General features: G+C 64.6%; 1 protein-coding gene across 3 annotated transcripts; it reads left to right on the plus strand.

Moving 5' to 3' along the window:
• The first annotated feature begins 3,831 nt into the window (after positions 1-3,831).
• GATD1 (glutamine amidotransferase like class 1 domain containing 1) lies at positions 3,832-10,342 on the plus strand. 3 transcript variants are annotated; one of them, XM_032642103.1, is made up of 8 exons: positions 3,832-3,956; positions 5,495-5,571; positions 6,027-6,132; positions 6,500-6,607; positions 7,625-7,719; positions 8,406-8,499; positions 8,669-8,780; positions 8,862-10,342. In XM_032642103.1, the coding sequence occupies exons 1-8, from the start codon at positions 3,893-3,895 to the stop codon at positions 8,866-8,868; spliced, it is 663 nt and encodes a 220-aa protein (XP_032497994.1). In that variant the 5' UTR covers positions 3,832-3,892; the 3' UTR covers positions 8,869-10,342. The 3 variants fall into 3 exon arrangements, with proteins under 3 accessions (XP_032497994.1, XP_032497995.1, XP_032497997.1); XM_032642106.1 differs by lacking the exon at positions 3,832-3,956 and adding an exon at positions 4,029-4,072; XM_032642104.1 differs by lacking the exon at positions 8,862-10,342 and having other exon boundaries at positions 8,669-8,784.
• The last annotated feature ends 204 nt before the right edge of the window (positions 10,343-10,546 follow it).

Here is a 10,546-nt window from a genome sequence, read left to right on the forward strand (position 1 = left end):
GCTCGAACCCGTGTCCCCTGCATTGGCAGGCGGATTCTTAACCACTGCGCCACCAGGGAAGTCCTCTTCATGTGTTTTATACTGCAAGCCTTCATCAAATGGCAGTACCTGCATTCAGTGGCTGGCTTACACCTCACTCTGTTTCCTGCATCTAGAAGTTCCAAAATCTCAGTTTACCACACGGAACTGTTGCTGTCTTTACCATGCAAGCTTTTGGAATCTCGGTTAGAACGATGTTCTCCCTTGCTGTAGTCTAATACTCTTGGCATTTACTCACGTTTAGGCCTTTAATGCATCTGGACCTTAGGTTTTGTGTGGAGTAAGCTGGAGAGCTTGTGGTCTTTCTTTCTCCCCAGCAGGTGTGATGAGCCAGCAACAGGCAGTGGACGGTCCCCCTAGCCCCACGGTGACTGTCTCCAGCTGTCACTTCCCACACAGCCAGGGCCTATCCTGAGCCTGGGTCTGCCTGCACCTGCCACAAGGCCACACTGTAGCTTTGTGATATCACTTTGTAACCATCTCCTGTTTCTTCTGAGGCTCAGCTTCTTGTTCATAGCATCGCTAAGCTTGAGGAATGTAGGCATGCTTCCAAAATGAGAAAAACAAAACAAACAAACAAACAAAAACAACCTCTTGGGGATGCCCAGGCTAACTTAAGTTACTTTTGTTACAGAACTGCTTTTATTTTTGTTTATTTATTTGTTTGTTTATTTGGCTGCATCGGGTCTTAGTTGCAGCGTGCAGGCTCCAGAGGCCACGGGCTTGGTGGTTGTGATGTGCGGGCTTAGTTGCCCCGCGGCACGTGGGATCTTAGTTCCCTGACGAGGGATCGAACCCGAATCCCCTGCATTGGAAGGCAGATGCTTAACCACTGGACCACCAGGGAAATCCCAGAACTACTTTTAAGATCTAAACAACATACCAGCTATAAAAAGTATTTAGTGTATAAAGAGTACACACTGTAAATCCCACTCGAACTTACAAGGACACCTGAAAACCAGGAGAACTCAGATGGCAGCAGTGTCTCCAGGGACGGAGGCCCCAGTGGGCTGGGCACTGAGGGAGGGGCTGCTAGGATAAGCTGTGTCACACGTGGGGTCACCGTATAGGGACGCAAAAGGTGTAGGGGTCCAGTTTGCTTTCCTCTCTAGCACCCTCTCCTCTCCCGAGAGTAACTTCCCTTTGGGGACCCCACCATGGCACGCATCCTCGGTGTGCCCGAGGGTGGGGATGCCAATGCCTCAGGATCCTGCCCTCCGCAGACATGGGCATGGCCAGGTAGGGGCCTCTGGAAATGCTCTTCCTCCAGCAGGGCAGAACAACCGAGGCCTGGGGAGGGCAGAGGTGCGGGCGGCTCGCTGCTGCGGACCCTCCCACTGGCTGCTGCATCGGGCCTCTCTGATTCCTGGGCCTTTAGCGCACCCCTGGCCCCGAGGCTCCCTGACCTCAGGGAGGTCCCAGGGCCGGGCAGGCAGAGACTCCCTGCACCCCAGTGACTGGTCCCGCCGTGCCTGGGCTTCCTGTCTGGTGCCTTCGGCCCCCGGAGCTGGTGCTGGCTGTCCGAGGGCTGCTGAGCAGAGCGAAAGCCGCACCACCTCCACGTGCCACGGCCCCCGCCCCCCGGCCCCGGCGTCAGGCACCTGTCCTGGCGGGAGAGAAGTGCACGCCTGCGTGTTGCAGAGGGCGCTGAGGGAACGTCCCTGGGATCCACCCCGGCATATGGGAACAAAAAGCCTGGGTGTAAGTCAGCCCCGCCTTCAGCCCAGTGGTACCAGGAGGTGTGTCTGAGGGGAACCCCATGCAGACCCTCCTCTGGATCCTCCCAGGTGACCGCTGCTTCCTGTCCTGATGTCCTGGGCATTGGGATGGGCCAGCTTGAGACAGAACCCGCCTCCCTGTCACATCATCCCACTCCAGGCCACCGATCGCCACTGCCTGTCCAACTGCCTGATGTCCTCCAGCCAGGCCCTGGCAGCCTGGGGTCAGACAGTGGAACCAGCTGATCTGTCCTCTCAACAGTACTACGGAAGTCCCACCCGAGGCAGAGGGACCCTGTGCCCAGCCCGCTGCCCTGGCCTCAGCCGCCCCAGACTTTAGGGGCTGGTGCAGGGTCTGCATAACCCACAGGTGCTTGAGGTCTAAGTCTCTGGATCCACCCTGCCCAGCCTCGGCCAAAAGAGAACCTGGAACTGAGGGGTCTTAGCCCTGCTGGGAAGAGGGATGCATCCTGGGCCTGGGACAAGGGCCACTCTGCCCGCTGCCTGGGTAGCTGGCCTGCCCGTGACACACCCACCCTGAGAGAGCCCCAATCCCAAGTCCTTATATGGGAGGCCCACTGGGCAGTCAGGCTGAGCTAACAAAGGGGCACTCAGGGCAGTCCTTGCATGGGGTGTTCTCAGAACGGGAGAACTGGGTAGACAGTGCCTTAGTGCCCATGGGCTTTGACGGATGGTTAGGAGTTTGATGGGCAGAGAGGCACTCCAGCATTCCAGAGGTAGGAATAGGAAGTGCAAAGGCCCCCAGGGAAAGGCTCAGGCGTGCTCTGAAAAGAGGAAGTTGCCAGGGGAGCAAAAGCAGGGGTGACCTGAAGCACTGGTCAGCAAGCCCCCCAGGAATGGCCCCCCCCTCACCCAGCCTTGGCTTCCAGGGTGAGCAAGTTCCAGAGACAGGAATGAAATGCTGGTGCAGGACAACAGGACCTTGTGATCACCACGTACCTTGTGCCTCAGGGTCCCAAACAAGTACAAGAGCCCAGGTTCAAGGGTGTCACAACCCCCAACAGCAGAGCCCCTGTGCCCAGCCCCCAGGCCTCCCCCACCTTCACCTGCCCCACCCAGGCACTCGCTATTGGACAAGGAGGTACCTGAATAGCATGTAGATGATGCGGGGGGGGGGGGGGGCGGGGGGGCGGGGGGAGGTGGGTGAGCCTACACCTCAGGTGTGACCCAGGGCAAGAGCTGTGGGATGAGGCTCAGCAGGACGGGTGGGGGCTCTGAAGGGGGAGTCCCAACCTCTCAGGTCTAGATCCTTCCCAGGAGACAGTCACCAGGCCTGGGCTGCTGCAGGGTCCCCAGGCCCTCCTGCATCTGCTCCGAGAGGAGGAGTCACCTGCCAGTCGCTCCCCTGCAGCAGCCGCCATCACCCCCAGGTGTGCACGGCCACCTGGCCCAGATGTGGGCCCTGAGGCCAGGCCTGAGTAACAGGCCCCACCTCAACCGCAGGGGGTGGGGTGTGAGGGACAGGGGCCGCCCCCTGGGATGGGAACCCACTCAGGAAGGGGCAGCGAGACTGCAACCCCACCTGGGGGGCACCCCAGTCACCATGACAGGTCATCTTGTGTGTGTCCTCCCCACTGGACCCGGGGGCAGACACGGAGAGGCAGGCCACTGCCAGACCCAGAACGAGGCTTCTGGCTCGTGAGGCCCCATGCCACCGCCGCTGCCTCTGTGCAGGATGCCCCTCCCAACTCCACATGCCACGTGGGACCCGCACCCTCGCAGGCTGGCCTGCGCGGCCCTGGACCGGGCTTGGGAAGGGGAATGAACTGTGCTCCTGACCGCGGTTAGGAGTCGGGCCAGGGGTCTGCTCAGGGCTGCTGAGGGATCTGGCCCGAGAAGACCCTCGGAGGCCTCTCCTGCGGCCCCGCGCCCAAGCTCAGACCTCTCTGCGGGCCCGCCTGGGCCACGAGGCGGACGGCGTCGGAGGACTGGCCCGGGCGGACCTTGACCTGGACTCCGACCCGGACCAGGGCTGGGAGGGAGAGGCGGGGCGGGAGGCGGGATGGCGCATGCGCCCGGCGCAGCTCAGCCCAGCCCCCAGGCCGCCGCGGCCCTTGACCTTGCCCCTGGCACGCTCCGCGCACGCGCAGGCCGCACAGGCCGTGGCCGGGCCCATGGCGTCCGAGCGGCTCCCGAGCCGGCCGGCCTGCCTCCTCGTGGCCAGCGGCGCCGCCGAAGGTGAGGCTCGAGAGGGCGGGGCGGGCGGGGCCGGGGGCCGTCCGCCGCGAGTGCTTCCGCCCGGGCCGGGGTTCTGTGGAGACGAGGACCGGGGATGGCGGCCCGCCGCGGGTCTGGTCAGTCCGCCTGGCCGCCGCTCTGGGGGAGCCGGGGAGGCGGGGCGGCGAGGGCAGTGGTGTCTCCTCCCCGCACCCTCCCCGCTGCCCGCCGGCCCGGCACACGGCCCGGAGGACGAGGGTGGGGAAGGGACGAGTCCGGTGGGCTCGCGGGCGCTGTGGCTGGTGGGGCCCGGTTCTCGCCCAAGGCCCCCGGGTGCTCAGGGGCAGCAGGGGAGGAACGAGCCGGTGAGGGTGGCTGGCGCACTTCCTGGGTGCTCCCCTTGCTGCCTGCATCGCAGAGGAGTGATGAGCCCAAGGTCGAATGGCGGGAGGTGGAGAACCAGGGTTGGGACCCAGGGTCCGACTCTGGAGTCTGTTGCCGCCTTGACTTCTGTAGCTGCCCAAGTGGGCGAGGGAGTGAGGACTGCGGGTCATGGGATCACAGTGTGCTGAGCCCCAGGGCCCCTGAGCTGTCCCCAGAATGAGGGATGGAGGAACTGAGGGACGCCCCCCCCCCCCGCATGGGGAGTTCAAGGGTGAGCCATCCAGAGTGGGGTTCAGTCCTGAAGACGTAGGTGGCTGGTCGGAGTGCAGTAAGGGTGAGGAGGGGTCGCACTGGCTTGGCTGTGCCACGGGGAAGGGATGTTGAGGACATGGGGTGGGGGGCACGGCTCTCACAAGGCTCCTGCGCTCCGTGGGCAGGACGAGCGGGCCCTCCAGAGTCCCTTCAGGGGACCCTGGGGTGGAGCAGGTGGGGGTGGGAGGGCTGGAGGAACTGGGCAGAACTGGGGAGACCGTCTTTGCCCAATTTGTGGACTCTTTACGATGAATGTGTATTAATTTGTAAGAGTGAATAAAGGTGAAGGCGAGGTTTCGGGATTGGGTCCCTCGACTAAGTAAAGGTGGAGGGACGCAGATCGAGTCCCTTTAGAAGCAGGCGTCTCTGGTGGGGGGGGCCTCAGCTCCCAGCGGCCGGGAGCCTTCGGACTGGGCATGCACAGAAGAGGCTGCACGCAGCCCCGGGGCCGGGGCGGTAGGCGGGATCCGCGAGCTCGGTGAGGAAAGGAGCCAGCGTCTCCCCGGCCTGTGCACCGCGCTTCCTGCTGACACGTGCTGCGGCCCACCTCCACGGCCACAGGCCTCGCTCGCTGCCGCTCCTCTGTGGCTGCGATCGGGGGTGGGGCTGGTGCTCAGCCCCTGTGGTTCGGTGCGTAGACAAGCAGAGTGTCAGGGAACCTCATGCACGGGTTTGCCTTCTGGAAAGGCCTTTAGTGGTCAGGCTGGGGAGACAGCTCCCCTCGGGGGGGCCAAGGGGGCTAGGGCTGCTACCTCAGCCACGGGAGGGGTGGGCCCCGGGGTGAGATGGGGTGTGGGGCTGCTCCCCAGGGTGGTCCGGGGCCGGGAGGAGCCCTGCACCCACCGGGCTGCATCTCCTCGCAGGCGTGTCAGCCCAGTCCTTCCTCCACTGCTTCACACTGGCCAGCGCCGCCTTCAATCTGCAGGTGGCCACCCCCGGGGTAAGTCCAGCCACCCTCTTCTCCAGGACAGTGTTCCACCCCCTGGGAGGAGCCGGGAGCCAGCTTGGGCTGAGGGTCCGGGACCCCGGTGGCACCAGCTAGTTCTGTTCCCCATTTTCTGAGACCTTTGGTCACGTGTGAGTGAGGGTGGCACAGACCTACCATTGGGAGGACTTCTCGGCCCTCGATGGTGTGGAACTCAGGGTCACAGAAGTGACCCATCAGGTGTTTCTCAGTGCACCAAGAGTCACCCCTGAGGCGGGTGGGACACTTGCTTCCACTTCATAGGCAGGAGACTGAGGCCACTCAGGGGCAGGAGGGGGTTGGGTGTGGCGAGGCTTGCCGAGGGGCTGGGTGGTCGGGTGCCTTTGTCCCGAGGCACTGCTGTCAGTCCCAGCCCTTGTCAGCATTTTCTTGAGCCAATAGCGGGGGCGTCTCATGCTGGGCTCCTGCAGGGGAAGACCATGGACTTCGTGGACGTGAACGAGAGCAACGCGCGCTGGGTGCAGGACTTCCGCCTCAAGGCCTACGCCAGCCCCGCCAAGCTCGAGTCCATCGACGGTGCGGGGCCTGGGGGGTCTGGGTGGGGGGTGGTTCCAGCTGGGGTCATGGCCCCAAAGTGCTCGCTCACTCTGTTCCTGGAGCATCCAGGGGCTTGTCACGAAGCACTGTGGCCATCCGGGGCCGTGTCCAGTCCTGCGTCCTGTGGCCAGAGTTCTCCAGCGCGGTCTGGGGGAGGGAGTTGGCAGGCACACAGAGGTGGTTTGTGAGCCTCGGGAGCCCTAGCCCACGTGGGGGTAAGTGACACAATCCTTGTGACACAGTGGCTGGCAGGAGCAGGGAGGAGCTGGGCTGGTGGCCGTGTAGGGCCTGGTCCCAGCTGGCGACCTCGCTGTCTGCGACTGACTGGGCTGTGGTCTCCCGCCAGGTGCCCGGTACCACGCCCTCCTGATCCCCAGCTGTCCTGGGGCCCCGGCTGACCTGGCCAGCAGCGGGTCCCTGGCTCGTATCCTGCAGCACTTCCGCTCCGACAGCAGTAGGTGGCCCCCAGGACTGGGGTTGGGGTGTGTATGCAGACTCGTGGGAAATGGGGCTCCACCAACAGGGAGGAGAGGCGGGGAGATGCCCAGTGAGGGGCGTGGGACGTGATGGCCATGGACTGCGGGGTTCAGGTTTTGTTGCTGGAGATGCCCGGTCATTTCAGGAGCCAGATAGGGCAGGTGTGAAGAGCCATGATTCTGACCAGTGAGCGGACAAGTTTAGACGGCATGTGTACACACACACACACACACACACACACACACACACATTCGGGGGGGCATTCCCTTCCCCATCCCTCCTTCCCCGACTTTGTGCCCATCAGGCCGCTGCCCTTGTGGTCCCTCTGCCTGGCTCCCTCGGGGGCTCATGGCTGGGGATGCTTACCCCCCGCAGATGGGCAGGCAGGATGCTGGCTTTGTTCCCGGTGGGGTTTGGGCTCGGAGGCTGGCAGGACTTCTGTTCTGTGGAGACATGGCGCGCTGCCCTGGCCTGGCATTGGCGGTGATGGGCCAGTGGCTGCGATGGGGCTGGGACGCTCGTTAGGGCGTGTCCTCTGCTGGTGGGAACGGGGCCTCCTGTCCCCAGGCAGTGATTGTCTGGGCCGCCTCAGCCGTGGGAACGCACTCATGCCAGGCTGCCCTGAGAGGGAGCCTCGGAGCCAGGGGCCTGCGGGGCAAGAGGAGGGCCGGGAGCCTCCCCCCGCCGCATTCAGAGGGGGGGTCTCCCAGGCGGGCTGCCCCGCGGTGCCTAGAGGCCAGGTCGGGGCCTGGAGCCAGGCGGGTGGTTCTGCGGGGCAGAGGGTGGTGGCGCTCCGGTGTGACAGGTGGCCTGGCACCCGACTTCCTCCTTGTTGTACCTGTTTCTTGGCCACGGGAACGACTTGAGGGGATCTGGGTTCTAAACAAATCCTAGTTCTGAGTTGTATCTGGGGAGGGGAGCCAGGGAAGTGGAAATGTTGGCAGGGGCCTGGGCGGCTTCCAGTGCCTCACTCTGGCCTTGGCCCTGCTTCCAGAGCCCATCTGTGCTGTGGGCCACGGCGTTGCCGCCCTCTGCTGTGCCACCAATGAGGACAGGTCCTGGGTGTTCCAAGGCTACAGCGTCACGGGGGTGAGTGCTGCAGGGGTGCTGGGCTGGAAGATGCATCCGAGAGCAGGGGGACTGGCTGGGGGCCTGCTGGGGGGCCCAGGGTCCCCTCCGGTGGGGGCAGCAGTCATTGCCCAGCTGGGGCTCTTGGTTACCAGCGTGGGGCAGGGGTGGGGAGCAGGGGCCCTTCGGGGCCTTGTTTCATGCCTGTTGAGTATGTCGCTCCTTTCGGGTCCAGGAAGCGGTGCCGCCACTTGGGCAGAGGGCCTGGCTGGACGTGGAGCCAGAGTCCGCGTCCTGGGGCAGGTCTGGGGGGATCTGCCGGGCGAGGACTGAGGCCTAGGTGTGGGGGCTGCACGGGGCCGGCCTGGCCGGTGGCTGGGAGAGGACAGGAGGAGAGGGCCAGGGGCTCTCCTCCCTGGGGGACCTCGGTCACCACCCCTTGCGTGGCTCTGTGCTCGACCCCCAGCCCTTCTGCTCGTTGAAGGGCTCCGCCCTGAGGTCACCTGCCTGGCTCATTCTGGTCACCCGTGTGCCCGATGCTGGGCGAGGTGGTGACAGGCAGCTCCCGCCCTACGGTGGCCTTGTCACCTCAGGCCACCCCACGGCGGGAGAGCCTCAGCCCCGACCCCTGCTGCGGGCCCCTCCACCCTCAGCAGCCCCCACGTGGCGGGCGTGGCCCCCTGAGCCTGGGTGCCCTTTCCCCGCAGCCTTCCGTGTACGAGCTCGTCCGGGCGCCCGGCTTCGCCCACCTGCCCCTGGTCGTGGAGGACTTCGTGAAGGACGCGGGGGCCTGCTTCAGTGGTGAGTGGGGGCCCTGGCCAGGCCCGCCTGCAGGGGCTGAGTGTCCAAAGGACCTCGGGGGGCCAGCCCTTGACCACGAGTCCCCGGCCCGGGAGGGCAGGTGCGGGAGGGTCTCGGGAGCTGGCCCAGCACGTGGCCTGAGGCCTGGGCCCCCGGGGGTCTCCTGCAGCCAGCGAGCCTGACGCCGTGCACGTGGTGCTGGACCGCCACCTGGTCACTGGCCAGAACGCCAGCTCCACCGTCCCGGCCGTGCAGAACCTGCTCTTCCTCTGCGGCAGCCGGTGAGGGGCCTTGGCCTGGGTGGCGGTGGGACGCTGGCTTGTGACTGGCCCCTTTGCCTTGACCTGGCCTCCGTCCCGCAGGAAGTGAGGTGGCCCCGAACTGAGCCCGCCAGCGGATGCCACCACCTCCAGATGTCCCGGGTGTCCCCAGAGGCAGCTGGACTCTCAGGCTTCCGGGAACCCCGTCTGCACGACACCCCATCCTGGCTTGCTGGGGGCTCTGAGGATCCTCCCTGAGGGGTGAAGGCTCTGGGGGAGGGGCTGAGCCCCCCCACCCTGCAGAGTCTCCTCAGGGAGGGGTGGGGAGTGCCGAGGGCCCGCTGGCGGCCGGGTGGCCCTGGAGCATTCTGAGTGCCCCGCAGAGGGTCGGCTGTGGGGTCCGGGCTGGGGTCTTGGCTCCTCTGCCCGTCCCTGTTCACCCTGGTGGCGGGGGGGGGGGGGGGAGGGGGGCAGAGGCTGAGCCTTCCTGGAAGCTGGGTGGCTGCCGGCTGGGATCCCAGGGTCCCGCTTCTGTGCTGAGGCTCCTCCCAGGCCTCCCTGGGGTCTCCCCAGGGCTTTGGGCGTTGCTGGGGGCTGGGTGGGGAGGGGCCCGCTGGCTGCTGCTGAAGGACCTGCTCTCACCCTAACCCTTGCCCAGTGCACAGTTTCAAATGTGATGGCGACCCCGTGTTAAGGCCAGGATGGACCTTGGGGTGGATGCGGCAGTGTCACCACGTCCCTTCTGACGTTGAGAAACACTCTTAATTGTGGATACAACACACGGCCCTGCCCAGGTGGCCTCGGGTCCTGACGGCCGAGCCTGGTTTTGCAGCTGCTCTGCCTGTTTCAAGGTGGACCTGATGGAGCCGAGTTCCACTTGGAAGGAGGCCTTGAGTGGGGCTGGCTGGGCTGGGTTGGCAGGGGCGGCGGACAGTCCTGGGGATGCCAGGTGGCTGTCCAGCCAGCCGAGTCCCAGTGCAGCCTGGTGGCTCTCCAGCTTCCCCAGGGCACCTGTCCTGGCCTGTGGCCCTTGGCTGGGGCCTCCTGGAGCCGCTCTGGCCCCGTGTGTGTCACCATCCTTGTCTCAGCCTGACTAGCTCTGCCGCATCCAATCCCTCAGAACAAAGGAGGAGGAAGCAGGGCGCCCGAGTCGGAGGCGATGCTCCCACGTGCTCCTTTCTGTCCGGCATCTCCCGGCGTCAGGGCCCCTGCCACCTGCTGGCCTGCTCTGTGCACACATGGGGCCTGGGCAGCCCCATCGTTCATCCCGTGTTTGCAGTCGCCACATCACGGAGTCATGGACGTCTCTGGACAAAAAGCTTTTTTCAAATGATGACGCCTTCTGACTGTGCAGACCAAGACCCAGGCGGGCTCTGCGGGGGCCCCTCCACAGCCCTGCTCCCTGGTCGCTGATGCTTTCTGAGTCTGCCCCACTGGCTGGTCCTGGGTATGCCAGGTCCAGGGCACTGGGGTGGCCACTGGGTGGGTGCGGGTGCCTGTGCCCCTGGGGGTTCCCCACATTCCCGGGGTGTTTAAAATGGACCCTGAGGTTTATCCAAGAAAGACCTACAACTCCACAAAAACAGTGCGTGAACGTCTGTGGTGTTTTTCGCGGTAAGCTGTAGCTTCCATGAAAGGAGCATTCTTACTACTGGACAATATTAACGTCCATGCGGTGGAGCCTTGGAAACGTGCTCAGCAAAGGAAACCAGACAGATACGAAAAATCCAAAACCTCAGGGTGGATCGGTCGTTTGTGGCTGGGAACGGGGGCAGATCCAGTCCATG

This window comes from Phocoena sinus, chromosome 8 (assembly GCF_008692025.1).
Source record: "Phocoena sinus isolate mPhoSin1 chromosome 8, mPhoSin1.pri, whole genome shotgun sequence".
NCBI classification, from domain to species: domain Eukaryota; kingdom Metazoa; phylum Chordata; class Mammalia; order Artiodactyla; family Phocoenidae; genus Phocoena; species Phocoena sinus.

What these genes read in the sequence shown, in the direction of transcription:
- GATD1 (XM_032642103.1), top strand. Translation starts at nt 3,893, where the DNA reads ATGGCGTCCGAGCGGCTCCCGAGCCGGCCGGCCTGCCTCCTCGTGGCC. An exon ending in GGCCAGCGGCGCCGCCGAAG is followed by an intron (nt 3,957 to 5,494) that starts GTGAGGCTCGAG and finishes ATCTCCTCGCAG; the next exon opens with GCGTGTCAGCCCAGTCCTTC. An exon ending in AAGGCTACAGCGTCACGGGG is followed by an intron (nt 7,720 to 8,405) that starts GTGAGTGCTGCA and finishes CTTTCCCCGCAG; the next exon opens with CCTTCCGTGTACGAGCTCGT.